This window comes from Trypanosoma conorhini (assembly GCF_003719485.1).
Source record: "Trypanosoma conorhini strain 025E chromosome Unknown Tco_14.4_contig_00029, whole genome shotgun sequence".
NCBI classification, from domain to species: domain Eukaryota; phylum Euglenozoa; class Kinetoplastea; order Trypanosomatida; family Trypanosomatidae; genus Trypanosoma; species Trypanosoma conorhini.
This window is the reverse complement of record NW_021704114.1, coordinates 1-16,561: the sequence shown is the minus strand read 5'-3', so window position 1 is coordinate 16,561 and position 16,561 is coordinate 1. Positions and strand designations below refer to the sequence as shown.

The 16,561-nt window shown below is 52.5% G+C and overlaps 8 protein-coding genes and 1 pseudogene across 8 annotated transcripts, besides 14 other annotated features; all 9 read left to right on the top strand.

The window, feature by feature from the left end:
- Positions 1–9: 9 nt before the first annotated feature.
- Positions 10–28: a microsatellite.
- A 40-nt stretch (positions 29–68) lies between these two features.
- Positions 69–395, top strand: Tco025E_01002 (uncharacterized protein; the record flags this gene model as incomplete). Its single annotated transcript, XM_029367940.1, has 1 exon — positions 69–395. One exon carries the CDS (start codon positions 69–71, stop codon positions 393–395), a length of 327 nt encoding a protein of 108 aa, XP_029231973.1.
- Positions 396–896: 501 nt separating this feature from the next.
- On the top strand, positions 897–1,037 carry Tco025E_01001 (hypothetical protein; annotated as a pseudogene).
- Positions 1,038–1,161: 124 nt separating this feature from the next.
- Positions 1,162–1,187: a microsatellite.
- Positions 1,188–1,236: 49 nt separating this feature from the next.
- On the top strand, positions 1,237–2,184 carry Tco025E_01000 (solute carrier family 35, member E3; the record flags this gene model as incomplete). The annotated part of the gene is made up of 1 exon (XM_029367939.1): positions 1,237–2,184. The coding sequence occupies one exon, from the start codon at positions 1,237–1,239 to the stop codon at positions 2,182–2,184; it is 948 nt and encodes a 315-aa protein (XP_029231972.1).
- Positions 2,185–3,003: 819 nt separating this feature from the next.
- Positions 3,004–5,334, top strand: Tco025E_00999 (uncharacterized protein; the record flags this gene model as incomplete). Its single annotated transcript, XM_029367938.1, has 1 exon — positions 3,004–5,334. The coding sequence occupies one exon, from the start codon at positions 3,004–3,006 to the stop codon at positions 5,332–5,334; it is 2,331 nt and encodes a 776-aa protein (XP_029231971.1).
- Positions 5,335–5,489: 155 nt separating this feature from the next.
- Positions 5,490–5,512: a microsatellite.
- A 167-nt stretch (positions 5,513–5,679) lies between these two features.
- Positions 5,680–6,948, top strand: Tco025E_00998 (putative peptidylprolyl isomerase-like; the record flags this gene model as incomplete). Its single annotated transcript, XM_029367937.1, has 1 exon — positions 5,680–6,948. The coding sequence occupies one exon, from the start codon at positions 5,680–5,682 to the stop codon at positions 6,946–6,948; it is 1,269 nt and encodes a 422-aa protein (XP_029231970.1).
- Positions 6,949–7,063: 115 nt separating this feature from the next.
- Positions 7,064–7,112: a microsatellite.
- A 150-nt stretch (positions 7,113–7,262) lies between these two features.
- Positions 7,263–7,279: a microsatellite.
- Positions 7,280–7,493: 214 nt separating this feature from the next.
- On the top strand, positions 7,494–9,875 carry Tco025E_00997 (putative choline/carnitine O-acetyltransferase; the record flags this gene model as incomplete). Its single annotated transcript, XM_029367936.1, has 1 exon — positions 7,494–9,875. One exon carries the CDS (start codon positions 7,494–7,496, stop codon positions 9,873–9,875), a length of 2,382 nt encoding a protein of 793 aa, XP_029231969.1.
- Positions 9,876–9,955: 80 nt separating this feature from the next.
- Positions 9,956–9,974: a microsatellite.
- Positions 9,975–10,132: 158 nt separating this feature from the next.
- Positions 10,133–10,158: a microsatellite.
- A 474-nt stretch (positions 10,159–10,632) lies between these two features.
- Positions 10,633–10,660: a microsatellite.
- Positions 10,661–10,932: 272 nt separating this feature from the next.
- Tco025E_00996 (putative protein kinase) lies at positions 10,933–12,183 on the top strand (the record flags this gene model as incomplete). The annotated part of the gene is made up of 1 exon (XM_029367935.1): positions 10,933–12,183. The coding sequence occupies one exon, from the start codon at positions 10,933–10,935 to the stop codon at positions 12,181–12,183; it is 1,251 nt and encodes a 416-aa protein (XP_029231968.1).
- Positions 12,184–12,357: 174 nt separating this feature from the next.
- Positions 12,358–12,381: a microsatellite.
- Positions 12,382–12,502: 121 nt separating this feature from the next.
- Positions 12,503–12,559: a sequence feature (A-rich).
- A 380-nt stretch (positions 12,560–12,939) lies between these two features.
- Positions 12,940–12,989: a sequence feature (A-rich).
- A 124-nt stretch (positions 12,990–13,113) lies between these two features.
- Positions 13,114–13,156: a microsatellite.
- Positions 13,157–13,266: 110 nt separating this feature from the next.
- Tco025E_00995 (uncharacterized protein) lies at positions 13,267–14,391 on the top strand (the record flags this gene model as incomplete). The annotated part of the gene is made up of 1 exon (XM_029367934.1): positions 13,267–14,391. One exon carries the CDS (start codon positions 13,267–13,269, stop codon positions 14,389–14,391), a length of 1,125 nt encoding a protein of 374 aa, XP_029231967.1.
- A 52-nt stretch (positions 14,392–14,443) lies between these two features.
- Positions 14,444–14,470: a microsatellite.
- A 138-nt stretch (positions 14,471–14,608) lies between these two features.
- Positions 14,609–14,644: a sequence feature (G-rich).
- Positions 14,645–14,874: 230 nt separating this feature from the next.
- Tco025E_00994 (inosine-5'-monophosphate dehydrogenase) lies at positions 14,875–16,413 on the top strand (the record flags this gene model as incomplete). The annotated part of the gene is made up of 1 exon (XM_029367933.1): positions 14,875–16,413. One exon carries the CDS (start codon positions 14,875–14,877, stop codon positions 16,411–16,413), a length of 1,539 nt encoding a protein of 512 aa, XP_029231966.1.
- Between the last annotated feature and the right edge of the window lie 148 nt (positions 16,414–16,561).

The following is a 16,561-nucleotide window of genomic DNA, read 5'->3' as shown; positions in this document are numbered from 1 at the left end:
GGAAGCAAGGAGAGAGAGAGAGAGAGAGCGCGCGCGCTGGAAAAAAAAAGGACGCGCAATAAGTGCACATGTTCAGCCGTCGTGTGTCCAGCTGTCGCCCAATTCCCACGGCGATGTTTCGCGCGTTGCACATCAGCAACCGGCGGCAGGCACAGCGCCTCGTGCCCTCACTTGTGACGCTCTCTCCGCGGGAAACACGTGTTGCCGGCACGGATGCCTTTGCAGTACAGACGGGTGTATTTCTCCCCGCCGACCTTGCCGCATCCCCGTCTCTCTCGGCGCTTATGGGCCTGCCTGCACAGGCTTTGCTAAACGGATTTGTCTCCAACCCCATCCTGTTGCGCATCATTTCTGATACAATGTGCACTTATAGCGTTTTACTTCTTCACACATAACAGTTTTGGGGGAGGGAGGGAGAGAGGCCTCGACGTTAACGCGGCGAATGGGACGAGGCGTCAGTGTAAATATTACGTTGTGTGGGACGGAGCCTGCGTGCGTGCTTGTCTGGGTATTTCGCGGAGGGACGACGTATGAGAGAAGAAGATGAAAAAAAAAGCCTTAGGAAAAAAAGGGGAAACGAAACCAAAAGAAGAAAAAACACCAGGGGACTGGAGGAGCTTGAAACAAAGAAAAAGGAAAAAATTGCGATGAGGGAAGTGAGACATTAAGGATGAAAAAGCAAAACAAAAAAAAACATCTCCGTGCATACATATTCACTAAAAAAAATCACAAGGGAAGAAGCAGGGTAGGAAGGAAGTGGACGGTGGATGTGTAGGCGAGGGGGAGGGGTAACCAACACCGACCGAATCGCTGGTGATTTGACTTCTGATTGCGCTAATTGTTTTCTCTCATCCTTTCTTCCTCACTGCAGTATCCTCGCCCCCCTCACCTCTGTTTTCCTTAACCGACGACGATGGGCTGGCTGGGGGGAGCGGACGGCTGGCGTCTGCATCGCTTGGAGCTGCCCCCGTCTCCGCGGTCTGGACACTTGTACGCTTACACTTCAACGCGGGAAAACCAGCTCCGTGAACATCAGTTGCGTGTTTGTTTGGCTTTGAAGCTCTTCTTTCTCTTCACGGCATCTAACTGTCATTTCCAGCGTTGCTCCTGTGCAACTTGTTTTTTTTTTGTTTGCAACACATTTTTTTTTTGTGCGTCCCATCTTTTTTCGTTTGTTTCTTTCTTTCCAGCTGCCTTCTCGTGCTGTACCTCTTGTTGGCCGTAGAGGCGAAGCAAATGTACTCTACCTCTCAGAAGTTGTTCATCCCCTTCTGTTTGGCGCTCAATGCGTTAAGCAGCATCGCAATTGTGTTCTGCAACAAATGGATATTTCAGGACCACGACTTTATGGCCAGCACCACCCTCACATTGATCCACTTCGTCATGACGTTCATTGGGCTAGTTCTGTGCCTGGCTGGGGGCGTGTTTAAGGTTAAGCGTGTCAGTATTGCGCGTGTGTTGCCGTTGAGTATCAGTTTCTGCGGTTTTGTTATGTTAACGAACATGTCTCTGATGTACAACTCAGTTGGTTTCTATCAACTCATCAAGGTTCTAACGACACCGCTTCTTGTTTTGATGGAAACCTTCATCTACAAGAAGACCTTCTCCACGAAAATTAAGTTGTCGCTTCTACTGATTTGCGTCGGTGTTGCAGTTGCGACAGTGACGGACAGCGAATTGAACTTTGTGGGCACTGTGGTCGCCTTATCGGCTCTTCTTGTGACATGTCAGTACCAGATATGGGTTGGGACAAAACAAAAGGAGTTGGACTGCGACTCATTTCAACTGCTTTTCTACCAGGCCCCACTTTCTTCCTTGTTTCTGCTGCCCATCGCGTACTTCACGGAAATTCAGCACATGATTCCCCCTTGCCTTGATACCGTAAGGATCATTCTGTTGAGCGGCGTCATCGCATTTCTCGTAAATATTTCCATATTTCTTGTTATTGGGAAGACGTCGCCGGTCACATACAATGTCTTGGGCCACTTCAAGCTCTGCATCATTATACTGCTTGGGACCATCCTGTTTGATGAAGATATGGGTACAAAGAGGTTTCTTGGTGTTATCATGACGCTGGCTGGTGTTTTCTGGTACACGCACCTCAAGACAGCCACATCCGCCAAGGTGGAGTCTTTTTCCCTCGAGGCTGTAAATGAAGAGGAAGATAATTCAAATGCTGTGTAGATGATGCAATAACGGATTTGAACAAGGGCGAGGCAGCGATATATGTGCATGAAGAAAAGGTTTTGTTGTTGGGGACAGGAGGGGGGTTAACTTAAATGACAGAGCAAAGATGGGATTCAAAGAGCGATGTCCTCGACGTACGCGTATGCACGCACACAGACAAGTATAAGGGAATACGCATACGACTCTGTTCTTGTCGATGCGATTCCTGCAGCTGCGCCAGCGTGTATTGGTTGAACAATACAAAGAGTGTTTGATGCGGTCTGTACTTGGCTTTCCACTCGACATATTGTGGGAGAACGGGGAAGTAAGAAAACGGTTTGGACAGATGTGTGATGTTATGTATTGCGACGTCTTCATTGAGCTGGCTCCTGAAGCAGCCAGGAATAGAATTGAATTTTGTGAGTGTGTGTTTTCTTTTGCGTGGATAGGAAATCTAAGGGGGCCTGCGCATTACGCTTCTTTCCCCTTGGGAAGCCGATATACGAAATATCTCACTTCCCAGGGTAGATGGGTTTGCTGTCGGGTGAACTTTTGGTGTGAGCGTCTTGTCCGATTCTCTCTCTCTTTCTTCTAACTTCCGCCTTCTCTCGCTGCTGTCCCTCGCGGCGATAACGTGGTACGCCTCACACCAACTGCGTCGCGTGCTGTACAACGACTTCTCTACGCCTTACTCCTATCGCCTTCTCAGCATCGTTTTGTCAAGCGTTTTTTTTTTCTCTCTCTGTCTCTCTCGTTCTGTGCGTGTGTATATGTGTCTATTGGGGCTGCGACCAGCCAAGGAAGGGGAAGGAGTGGGGAGCGGGGAGCGGGGTGCCAATGCGGCGGGCCACAGTCACCGCGTCGATACAACGCGCGGGACAATCGCGTGTGTACCGCACCCCATTGGGTGGTGCCTACTTTGAACAGCCGTTGCCGTCGTCGCTTGGGGCCTCGCGCGCCAAAGGGAAAGACCTCAGCACGGCTAACATCAGCACGAAGGGGCGCGGGACGCGAGGGAAAAAACGACCTCTCCGTGCTCCTCTTACCGCTGAAGGTCTCAAGTCGCAACTGCGGCAACTCGGGCAGGAAGCGGCTATATACAAGCAGCGCCGTACAGATGAGGGCGAGGTGAAACTTGCGGAAGACAGTCATCGCGACATGCGGTGGCGGGCACTTCACAACGAGGATGAAACGGGAACTGCAGCAATACGTGCCGCTAACGAGCGTTCGCCTGCCATAGTGGCGAATCAGGGCGGTTTGATGTTGTTGGAAACGGGAGACGATGAAGAACTGGGGAACGACCTCGTGATACCGGGAAGCAGCGTGCTGGGTAGTGATCTGGATCGGCTAGAACGTGACATGATGCGTGATTACCACCAGCGTGGTAAGGAACTTCCGCATTTTGATAACGTCTACGCGACATTCGGGGGCGGAAGACGTGGTAAGAAATCGTACCACGTTCTTGCAGAGGAGTACCGGCAGCAAATGGCAACAGGGAGGGCAGCTGCAGAGACGGGAGCATCTGCTCGGGGCGTCAACTTGTGCCGTGGTCAGCAACATAAGGATGAAGATGAGGCTGGAGACGATGACATGTTGCCACCGGAGGCAAACCCTCACTTCCCCGTTACAGTAGTGGAGGTTGGTGCCGTGTCTGCTCTTGCTGCAGCTACAGCTACAGCTACGCAATTGATAGGGCAGGCAGCTTCCTCCTCTTATCCATTGTCATCATCGTCTTTTTCTTCCCCTCCGCATGACGCATACGGAGCGCAGCCTGTAGGTAACCACCTTCTAGAACTGCGGGGTGCTGAGTTTTGGGATGACGCGGAGAATCGTGAACGGCTTCGGCAGATAACGGACTACGCGGCGGAGGGCTACGCACACGAGATGTTGGCAGAGGGGGTGGTGGACACCAGCGAGGTTGGCTATTCGGCAAACAGGGTTCGCAGGGAGACGCTGCTGTATTTTCAGGCGCATCCCATCAATGAGATGATTCAGGAGCCGTTTGTGCGCATCCGCAGCATCTTGCCAAGCGACGGAGAGGCGGAGGTGCACTTTCCTGTGGGCGACGCGGACACCGATGTGGACCTTCCTGCATCGCAAGCACGGCGCATGGCCCGTGAACTGGGTCTCGACCTTATCCGGGTGGGGGCAATCCACACAGACAAGAATGACAGGCGTGTAATAGCTCTCTGTACCATTGCAGATCACCGGGAACACATGCGTGATATGATTCGATTCAAGATGCAGAAGCTTGGTGTTCAGCCTCCGCCCACGAAGGAGTGCATCGAGGTGCCTTTCCGTGGTGGAACGCATCCCCACGCCATCCGCTTCAAAAGTATCGGTATTGCGAAACACCTGCTTCACCGGCGCGTGGTACGCATTAACCTGACCAAGTTCGGCACACCAAAGGAGGGGTTTCCGGTGTTTCGCACCATCCTCGACGAAGTAAAGACGCAGGCACTCCAGTTAAAGGCGTATCACACCGCCGGCATGGTGCGAGCTAACTACAACGAGGTGTACTGCTACCTGTTTCCTTCGACGGGGCGGTCGCCCAAGACGACGGTTACGCACCCGACACAAGCACAGCTGGATGCGACGCGTGATCAGCGCATCCTCGAGGACGAGAGGGAGATCTACTTTGATGACCTCAATAACAAAAAAACCGCCCGGGAGAGATTGGCGTACATACAAAAGCTAGAAAAGGGCACGGCGTGGGCGGACAAGGACGAGGGCCTTTCACTGCAACGCCAACGTGACATCAAACTTATGCTTGGATATCTGCCCAAGGGCAATCATGAACTTTACGCGGCACGCGGCGACGTTGACATCCCCTCCCCATTCCGTGCAAGCCACCCAACCTCCGTGGAGCGATGGACACATCCACCGGAGACGAACTTGGAGCAAGCATCGCGGGGGGCGGCAGTGCTTGGCAAGCGGCTTGCCATGACAGTGAGTGAGATGCACGATAGACAGGAGACGGCAGATAACCCGACGACGTTAGATCGCTTTTACTACCGATTGCAGGGTCCGGCTTTGGAGGCGGGTGAATTGAAGGAGGCACTTGGGCTGAAGCGCAATCGCAAGTTGGTGCCAAGACATGCTCCCGGTTGGGGTACACTTGGGATGCCAAAGAACCCACCGGAGGAGCCGGGATACGCGGCGAAGTAGCAGCAGGACATGAACAGAGACTTCAGCACTTTGCTTCCAGTGTAGGCAGTACATGTGGGTTAACTACATGGAATACCTCTACCTACTTGCGTACTTGTGTGTTGTACTCCTTTTTCTGATTGCATAACGAATACCCTTCCTCTACACACACACACATATATATATATATATATATATACACCTTTTTTCCTCTTCTTCTTTTCCTGCCTTTTGTTTCTGCGGTGGTCGTGGTGGTGTATATTTTACACGAATTTGTTTCCACCTCCACCTCTTGCACTAACCATCAACAGGAACTTTGTTATTGTCAGCAATAAGTGTGAAAGAACGTTTGAAGTGGTGGATTCAATGAGCTCAGCAGAAGACAGCATGTCAAGCGTGAACAGTGAGCCCATGCGGGACGTGGTGTACCCCCTCGGGGAGGCGACGGAGGTGCCGGGCACAAACGGGGGCCTCTTCAAGACGGTCCTTGTGGCTGGCACCGGAACGCGACCCGTAAAAGGTGCAAAGGTGACAGTCCACTACGTCGGTACACTCGAGGCGGATGGGTCAAAGTTCGACAGCAGTCGTGACCGTGGGGAGTACTTTGAGTTTACCCTGGGCCGTGGGCAGGTTATCAAGGGCTGGGATAAGGGTGTGGCCACAATGCAGATTGGCGAGAAGGCGGTATTGAAGTGCTCACCAGAGTATGGCTACGGTGCCGCTGGCAGTCCACCGAAGATTCCGGCCAATGCCACGTTGTTGTTTGAGGTGGAACTTTTTGACTGGACGCGCGAGGAGGACGTCTCGGAGGAAAAAGACAAGTCCATCATGAAGAACGTCACCGTGGAAGGTGTCGACTACGAAAAGCCTGGGTACGAGTCGACGGTAAAGATCGACCTCCGCGTCTACTGCGGCCCTCAGAAAGAGGGTAAACTCCTGTGCGAGCGCCTCGGCTGGCAAATTGTGCTGGGTGATGTGGCAGTGCCGCCGCACCTTGAACTGTGCCTCTCATCCATGCACAAGCGTGAGGCGGCGGCGTTCCGCATCGCTGGCCACCGGATTTCAGAGCCGTGTGAGGAATTCAACATTTCCGCAGGTGAACAAGTGACGTACGTGGTGGAGCTGCATGAACTTGAGACGGTAAAAACGTGGAAGTTTCAGGGGCAGGAGCGTCTTGATGCGTGTGAGCGGCGGAGGCAACAGGGGAATGACGCCTTCCGTGCCGGGAAACTGGACGTGGCCGAGCGGAAGTACCGTCGTGCGCTGGAATTTGTTGAGACTGACAGCGGCCTGAACGACAAGGAAGAGGAAAAGGAGGCAGCACGGAAAGCGCGTGTTGTTTTGTGGGGCAACCTCTCGCAGGTGCTGCTAAGCAAGCGGAGATTCAAGGATTGCATTGAATACTGCGACAAGGTCATTGGAGTGGAGCCACAGAACGCTAAGGCACTCTATCGCCGCGCCAAGGCAAAGGACGTGTTGTGTGAATGGGATGAGGCCAAGCGGGACGTGGAACAGTTGCTCGCCATCGATGCGCAGAACCCCGACGCAAAGGTGCTTCTGCAGCACGTGCAAGAGCAACGAAAGGCCTATGAAAAGAAGCAGCGGTCAATTTATAAGAATATGTTCGCATCCTAGCCCTTCTTCTTTCTTTGTTTTTTTTTTCTTCCAGTCTTTCTTGGGCCCACTACTACTCTTCTTTGTTTTCCTGTTTTTTTTATTTATTTTGCAATCTACCTATTGTTATTGCTAATATTATTATTATTATTATTATTATTATTATTATTGTTATTGTTATTATTGTTAATGTTTGACCAGAACTGATTTTTTTTTGTCACTTGTTCCTACTTCCTTCATTTTCCGGCATGAATCTACAGGGCTCAGCCCTTTTGAATTGGTTGGGACGAGGACATTATTTTCCTTCATCTTGCCTTTATTGCATGGCAAGGGCGTATATATATATATATATTGCCTGCTCACCACTTCCTTCCTTTTTTGCTTGTGTCCCCACTCAAACCAATACCCGCTTCTTCTTTCGTACTTCTTTTTTTCTGTGCTGTTGCCGTCGTCTTTGCCTACTCCCTGCTCTTGCTCGGAGGACGGTAAAGCTTCCGCGCTGGAGTTGTGCGTCTGCGCTCACCTTGTTTGCCTTGCCTCATCCGTGTGCAGACGCCAGGTGACCGATGGCGGAGGCAAGGTTTGCAGTGGGGCCCACAGCGGCCCTGCACCACGTCGGCTTTGAAGTGGACACAAGCATTAAAAAAACGCAGCTGTACGTGGACAACCGTGGCCTTGTGCTTTACATTCCACACCCCTACTTTATTCTGAAGAACTTTCGTCGCTCCTTCTGGCGTGGGGTTGACAAAGTGCGCTTCGCGCTTTACCCGATTCCATTGTCTGTCGTGACCGCGTTCAGCTTTGGTGTCTTCCTATGGGTACTCAATTCACCTGCCGACGCATGGATCCGCACAAACCGTTTCTCAGAGCTTCTCTGGCGTTTTGACGAAAAGAACCCCATTACCGCTCGCATTCCCGCGCGATACCGCATGCCGGCCCTCTGCGCAAATGTCGGCTTTGGCGTCGTGACGGTCTTCACGGCACTGCAGCGCTTTGCCCTCCGGCAGGTGCTGAAGTACAACGACTGGATATACGAGGCTCGGACAAGGGTGAGCCGCAAGACGAAGATATGGGGTTTCATCCTCAAGACGTTTTTTATGCATACCATCAAAAAAACAGGCGCGTACGAGAACTGTCTTCCGTCGCAACCGTTGCCAGCTCTCGAAACCACGGTGCGGCGTTTCATGAACTCGATGGTGCCATTCTACGAGGGGAAACCGGATGAGTGGGAGCAGCTGAAGCGATTGTCTGAGGAATTTCTAAAGAACGAGGGGCCGCGGCTGCAGAGATTCTTGTGGCTAAAGTACCTGGTCGCAGATAACTACATGACAGACTGGTGGATGAAGTACGTGTACCTCGCCCAGCGTGAGCGACTCTGCATTAACTCCAACTGGTTTGGGGTGGCGTTTGCCAAGTACGTCCCTACCCCGCTTCAAGCCTCTCGTGCGGCGGCGTTGGTGTACAACCTTGTAAAGGTAAAGAAAAGAATCGACAAGCACACTTTCCCACCACAGTTCACCGGCCCCGTTCCGCTTGACATGAACCAGTATCGATACGTCTTTAACACCACCCGTGTTCCAGGGCGCGAGATGGACGTGCTGCTTCAGTACGAGGGAATTAAGCACATCGTGGTCATCTACAAGGGTCGCTTCTACAAACTGGAGGTTTTGCACCCGCTGACGAACCACCAACTCACACCGTACCAAATGGAGAAGGCGCTAGAGTCTATTTTGAATTCAGAGGATGAGATGGACCCTGTGGAGGCGCTTATTCCTGCCTTCACCACCGCCCCCCGCGCAGAGTGGGCGGACATTCGCGACAAGCATTTCATTCAAAACCCCTACAATGTGAAACCACTGCAGTTAATTGAGGAGGCCATTTTTGTGCTTTGCCTTGACGACGCAAAGCCGAAGTCCCTTGAAGAGGAAGGCATGATGTACTTGTGCGGCAACGGTCACAATCGTTGGTGCGATAAAAGCTTCAACGCCATCGTTACAGAGGACGGTCACTGTGGGGTGCATGCGGAACACTCATGGGGAGATGCCTTAACCCTCGCAAACGTGGTGGAGTACAGCCACGCGTCGGATGAAATCCGCGAGCTCTACGCAGACGATGGACATGTGAAAAAACTGCCGGAAGATGAAAAGGCGTTGGCCGATGGCAAATTTGAACTGTTTGCCCCCAACCGCATCCGCTTCACGACGGACGCCGTGATGAAACGCACCGTCCAGGCCGTGCAAGAGAGGTACCTTTGCGAGGTGAGGGACGTTGACCTCCGTGTCTTGCGCTTTTCCGACTACGGCAAGGAGTTGCCGAAGAAGCAGCGCTGCAGCCCTGACGCATGGATGCAAATGGCAATGCAGCTCGCATACTTCCGTGATCAAGGTCGCTTTGACCAGACCTACGAGGCGGCTTCTTTGCGCATGTACCGCAAGGGACGCACCGAAACCATCCGCAGCGTCAGCGAGGAGTCCTGCGCCTTCGTGAAGGCGATGAATCAAGCTGCCGTGAGCGCAGAGGAAAGGCTCAAACTTCTTCGTATCGCCTGTGACCGTCACCAGCAGACATCACGTGACGCCATTGCAGGCCGCGGTATTGATCGCCACCTTTTTGGATTGTATTGTGCGAGTGCCGGCTTGGGGGTGGCGTCCGAATTCCTTCAGGCGGCGATGACGTCCAAGTGGAAGCTCAGCACGTCGCAGGTGCTTCCGCGACAGCTGCCAGACAAATTTCACTCGCCAAACAGCGAGCTATTTGAAACGCCCAATGGCGGCTTTGGCCCGGTGCAAGACGACGGCTACGGGGTGTGCTACTGCCTATACGGCAAAGATTTGGTGTACTTCACCGTCACGTCGAAGCACAGCTGCGCAACGACATCATCGGCGCGGCTTGCGGAGAACATTGCGAAGGCTCTCCGCGATATGGCTGCGCTGGCGAAAGAAACGTAGCAGGCGATCGTAAAAGTGAGCAGTGATACTTATGCAGTTCATGTCTCAATCAGTGGTTTTTTTTGTAGAGAATCCAGTTGTATATATATATATATATATCTCTTTTCCTTTTTTATTCTGGTTTCTTTCTCCCTGCCTGTTGTTATATTGTGTTGGTTTATGGTGTGCTGCAGACGCTTACGTACACACATGAAGAGGCAACACGAGACGGTATATCCTCCTTTTTTTTTAATAATCTGCAATCGTTGCTCCTCCTTCCCCCCCCCCCCCTCCCCTCCCTCCCTTGACAACAGCATCCACCACCGCTTTCTTCACTGTTGGTGATTACGGTTGCTGTCAGGTCGGTGTCCCATCGCCACCCTTTGCTGAACTTTTTTTTCTTTTCCTTTCTCATGCGCCCGTTTCGACATTTCCTTTTTTCTTTCTTGGAACGCGCAATTGTGAGACTAGAGGACGGGAAACGGGAAGAGGAGGTGTTGAGAGGGTCTTCGGCTTTTCTGTGCTTTTTTTCTTTTTACTTCTTTGTTTCCTACGCGCGCGCGCGTATGCATGTATGTGTGTGGGTGCCTGGCATCGCCCTTCTGCCTCAGCATCCGCGTGAAAGCAACCAATTGAGCGAGCGAGTGAATACCTTTCAGTTTTTCCCTCCCCCCCCCTTTTTTTTTTCCCCCCTTCTTCGTCTTCGCCTCTCTAGCAGGCGAGGAAGCAATTGAGCGAGAGGAGGACGATCCAAAAACGTGGGGGATATTTTTCTACGTTTTTTTTTCTTTTCTTTTTTTCTTTTTAGCTGCATCTTCTGCGGCCGATTATGTAAACTGACGACAAGATGTGGTGGGAGTCGGCAATACGAAGCACAGGGAATGGGTGGCGATAGCCGCCGCATCCCGCGTCGTGTTACATGCATTATTGTTCGTGAATTTCTCTTTTGCGGTTCGCCTGCCCGCGAGCCTCTTTGCATGTGCCTTCTTTGCTTCCGACACTCTTCCTGCAGTCTAAACGAATTGAAAGAGTTGCGTCTCGGCGTGAAGCGACGCTGGGCTTCTGTTCTTTTAGCTTGATGCAGCCGGAAGCGGGGACGAGGAGCGGGAGGGGCCATATCATTGTGCCTGGGTTTATTGGATGCTCTGGGTCTACCGACTCCAAATACACGTATGTGCGTTACTTGGCGCATGGCAGCTCTGGAGAGACGTGGAAAGTAATGAAGGTGAGTGACGGAACACTGTACGCGCTGAAGATAACCTCGCTTAAACACTCCCATGCTCCATCTTTGATGCGGATGCGTACAGAAGTGCGATGTTTGGAGTCTATAGACCACTTTGCATGCATTAGACTTCATGAAAAGCTTGAGACGGAGTCGCACTTTTTTCTCGTTATGGAGTACTGCGACGCCGGCGATTTACGTGATCATTTGCGCGGTGGCAGCTCACTGCAGGAGCACCAGATTGTCTATATTCTGCTGCAGCTTCTTCTGGCTCTTCACTACCTTCATACAAAGAAAAAGATGCTCCATCGTGATCTCAAACCGGCAAATGTGCTCTTGCACACAAAGGGTCTCGTGAAACTAGGAGACTTTGGCCTGAGTAAGACGTACGACACCATCAGCGGTGACGTGGGACTCACTATTTGTGGCACACCCGCTTATGTTGCGCCAGAACTGTGGCGGAAGGAGCGCTACGGAGCAGCCGCAGACATTTGGTCGCTTGGTGTGATACTCTACGAGGCCTTGACCGGTAGGCGCCCATTTGAGGGCGCCAAGTGTGAGGAACTCCGCCACAAGGTTCTTACGGAAGAGGCACCCCCCATAGAAACCGCGCACAATGCGGAATTGAAAGGCATTGCGTACGCACTACTCCGTAAATCGTCTGCAGAGCGCCCAGACACCACTCAACTCCTGCGTGAGCCCCTCCTCGTCGCCGCGTTACGTAACTTTCCGCAGGTGCTAAGATTCTCAGATGTAGACGAGCCGTTGCGGCAGCGCGTCTTGCATGACATTAGCTCCGGGCAGCTGCTGCCCAGTCTGCAGGTGGACCACTCCGTGGTTTTTGCCGGCACGGTGTGGAAGTACAAATCGCCGCAGGATTATCAGGAACGCTACATGGAGCTTGCGAACGGTCAATTGTCGCTGCTGCTTCGACCAGGGGGGAGAGTCGGCTTTCGGGGATGCATTCCGATGCTGCAGGTGGAACAGGTGGCCTGCATCGACCCAAACCACGTGGCATTGAAGATCGAGGGTGCGGACTGGTGCTACTTCCTGACGCCAGAGGCGGCAATGTGGGAGGAGCGGCTACGGGCGGCCCTGCGAATGTAACAATTTACCCAACTCTCCGCGTGGGGATGCGCCCTTGGCGGTCGCCCGCTCCTTTCCACATAAAGAAAAGGAAGAGGAAACTCAAAGACAAGGCAACATGGCTTGTGTACGAAGGCGTAGGTTGAAACAAAAAAACCGCCTACTCTTAACCCCCGAAGAGAAAAGCAATTGAGCAAAAAAAAAAGAAACAGAAAAAAACGAACAATAGGCACAATTTTAAAATGATCGGAACATAACTTTTTTCAATGTGTGTTTTTTTGTTTTTGTTTTTGCGTTGCATTCACCACACACACATATATATATTATTTATTTATACATGTTTGTTGCTGCCTTTACTCTTCCCCCTTTCTTTCGTTCTTTCCTTTTTTTTTCTCTCCCTGCCCTCACTTTTTTCCTTTTCTCCAGTTTCCTCCCAGCATCCAGTTTATTGTGTTTTTATGCATTTTGTATCTTAAAAAAAAATGAGCTTCTCTTATCGACTGTGCCAACAACCCTTATGCTTTAATTATGCGCTTGTCGTCTCGGGGTGACACGGAGCGCTTTGTCTCGGAGCGACCGCCTGCAAAGCGGCAGGGGAGGCAGGTGCAGTATTATAAAGTGACGGTAAATGAGAACAATAACTCCCTCAAGGTGGCCCAAACCTTGTGTGCTTGCGTGGTCGGTTCGTTGGTACATTGGAGGGGCGCGGGTGAGAGGAACGGTAAAGACGCGCGCAAGTGAGTACTCAGGAGAAGGCGGTGTGCAAAAACGAAATTGTTTTTATTTTCCCTTCTTATTGTATCTTATTTCTTTTTAATTTTTCTTTTATTGGGAGGTTCCACAGCGGCTATGGGAGTTTATGAATTGCCTACTCGATTATATCCCCATTATGCCCTCTCTCCTTTTCTGCTACGATGTTTTTAAAGCTGTTATCGTTTGTATTCGCGTGTGTGATGATGCTGCTGCTGCTGCGGCGGCGGCGGCGACGGCGGCGTTATTGTAGTATAGATTTGGGCGTCGTGTGCTCATGCCGGTTCAAATTCCCTCGCAATTTGTTTGACTACTTTCACCCTCGCTGACAAGTGTGTGCTTTTAGCGGCCGGTATGTCGTACCTGACGGAGGAGGAAGAAAAGGAACGGAAGCGCGAGGAGCAGCGGCGTCTGTCACGGCAGCAGATCATTGAACATGTAAAGAAAAATCTCCTTTATACCGCCTTTGACGTGAAGTGGGTGCCGCACAGCGCGTCCTTTACGGTGGTGGGCCAGTATCCAAACAATCAGGGCGCCATATCGCTTCTGCAGCTTAACAAGGGCGAGCTGTGCGCTCAGTGTGACGTCAAGACGAGGATGCCCATAAAGTGTTGTACCTTTGCCCACAACGCATCCAACTGGCAGTCGAACATGACTCTCTGCACTGGGGACTTTGCTGGCGGTCTCAACCTTTGGGACATTGAACGGCTCGACGCCGATCCCATCTTTGAAGTGACACATGCGCACGAAAACATTATCAATGCCGTGGACGGTGCACAGCACACTGGCCCACCCGAGATAGCAAGTTGTGGGCGTGACGGCTGCGTGAAGGTGTGGGATGTGCGTCAGTCGAATAAGCCAGTACTTGCTCTGAACCCCGCCAACCCCGCCCAGGCGCGTGACTGTTGGACTGTCCGCCTTGGAAACAGCTTTGACCCTGATGAGCGCGTCGTTGCGGCTGGCTACGACAACGGAGACGTGAAACTGTTTGACTTGCGCACGCAGAAGATGCTCCACGAGTTCAATGTAAACAACGGCGTGTGTGACTTGGAGTTTGACCGACCGGATATCAAAATGAACAAGCTGATTGTCTCATCACTGGAGGGCCGCGTCCGCGTGTACGACCTTCGGACGCTTCATCCAAAGCTAGGCTATGCGTACGTGGAGGAGCGGGTGTCGAATGGCACCGTGTGGTGCACCCGCGCGCTGCCGCAGAACCGTGAGGTGCTCATGTCTGGTGGCGGCGGGGAGTTGACGCTCTGCCGCTACCGGTACCCGCCAGAACGCGCACTGCGGGACCCGGAGGGTGTGGCAAAGGGTGTTGCGGGAAGCGTTGAGGAGCTCAACAGGGCGAAGGTGGGAGACCAGCCGATACACGCGCTTGATTGGAACCGCGCGAAGGAGGGTCTGCTGGTTTGCGCCTCGTTTGACCAGAGCGTCCGCGTTGTGCTTGTGACGAAGCTGTCGCTTCTGCGGTGAGTCCCGGGTCTTCCTGTGTGCCGCTGCAACCGGTTCTTTGGTCACACCAAACCGATGACGACGACGACGACGACGACGAGAGGGAAGACAGAGTTGGCGACGGTGCAATGAAACAAAAAGAACAAGGAAAAGTAACAAGACACGCGTAATGCATAGAAAAACACGAAACAAAAAAAAAGGAAACTAGTAACCGTGTGGGGGAGAAACGAGCGGGTCGTCTCTCTCCCTCTCTCTTCCTCCCGCTCCCTCTCCCCGAAGACGAGGGAGCGAGCGGCAAGTACATTGGCGGCCCTTGTGTCTCACCGCGGAATGATCACTGCTTACACCTTTTCTTCTGCTTCTCCTGATTTTCGCGGTCTTTTCCCTTTTTTGTTTATTGTTTGAGCGTGCTGGCTTTGATCCGCGCGAAAGAATTGGCGCACACACGCGCAGGCACACACTTTTCTTTCCTTGTTCCTATTCTGGCACGCAACATTGGGACCAATGCCCAACGTTGACCTTCGCACAAAAAAGATCCGGGACGGCGTAACAGCCGAGGAGTTGTTTCAGGGTGATGGCCTCACGTACAACGACGTAATTATCCTTCCGGGCTTCATTGACTTTGGCGCGTCAGATGTGCAGGTTTCAGGGCAATTCACAAAGAAAATCCGGTTGCATCTTCCCATCGTCGCGTCTCCGATGGATACCGTAACGGAGAGTGAGATGGCCCGCACAATGGCGTTGATGGGGGGCATCGGCGTGCTACATAATAACTGTACTGTTCAAAGACAGGCGCAGATGGCGCGCAGTGTCAAGCAGTTTCGCAATGGATTTATCATGAAGCCCAAGTCTGTGAGCCCGGATACGCCCATCTCGGTCATCCAGGAGATAAACGCCGAAAAAGGGATCAGTGGCATCCTAGTGACAGAGGATGGTCGACACGACGGCAAGCTGCTTGGTATTGTCTGCTCAAAGGACATTGATTTTGTGAAGGATGTGTCGTTGCCGGTGTCGCAATTCATGACAAAACGCGAAAACATGACGGTGGAGCGGTACCCCATTCGTCTAGAGGAGGCGATGGATGTGCTAAACCGCAGCCGACACGGATACTTGCCCGTCTTGAATGACAAAGGGGAGGTCATGTGCCTCTGTTCTCGTCGCGATGCGGTGCGTGCACGCGTCTATCCGAACAGCAGCCTCGATCGCAATGGACATCTGCTGTGTGCCGCTGCGACCTCCACACGGGAGGAGGATAAGGCACGCGTCAAGGCACTCGCTGCTGTCGGCATAGACGTTCTCGTGCTGGACAGCTCGCAGGGCAACACCATCTATCAGGTGTCATTTATAAAATGGGTGAAGAAGTCATTTCCCCATTTGGAGGTGGTGGCGGGTAATGTCGTGACGCAAGACCAGGCCAAGAATCTTATTGATGCTGGCGCCGATGGCATTCGCATTGGCATGGGAAGCGGCAGCATCTGCATCACGCAGGAAGTCCTTGCATGCGGGCGCCCACAGGCTACGGCAGTTTACAAGGTGTCGCGCTACGCTGCATCACGTGGGGTGCCATGCATGGCAGATGGCGGTCTGCGAAATGTTGGTGACATTTGCAAGTGTCTTGCCATTGGCGCAAACACCGCCATGCTGGGCTCCATTTTGGCTGGTACCTCCGAGACACCGGGAACCTACTTCTTTAAGGACGGTCTTCGTCTCAAGAGCTACCGTGGTATGGGAAGTCTGGAGGCAATGTCGCAAGGGAAGGAGTCCGGGAAACGTTATCTCTCAGAGAATGAGAGTGTGCAGGTGGCGCAAGGTGTATCTGGTACAGTGCTGGACAAGGGTTCCGTGACGAAGCTACTCGCGTACATCCACAAGGGTCTGCAGCAGTCAGCACAAGACATTGGCGAAATCAGCTTTGACGCCGTACGGGAGAAGATGTATGAGGGAGAGGTGTTATTTAACCGTCGCAGCCCCATTGCCCAGATGGAAGGTGGTGTTCACTCGTTGCACTCGTACGAGAAGAACTTGTTCACCTCAAAGCTGTAGGGACGCACCTTGTGTTCTATCTTTTGTGCACTGGCAAACTCCACCCCGGTGCCCGCGAGGCGGCGACAGTGTCTGTTGACCCTCTTTAGCTTCCGCCCTCTGCCACAGGTGCGCAGCCGCCCCACGAGTACAGACACACACAGGACCA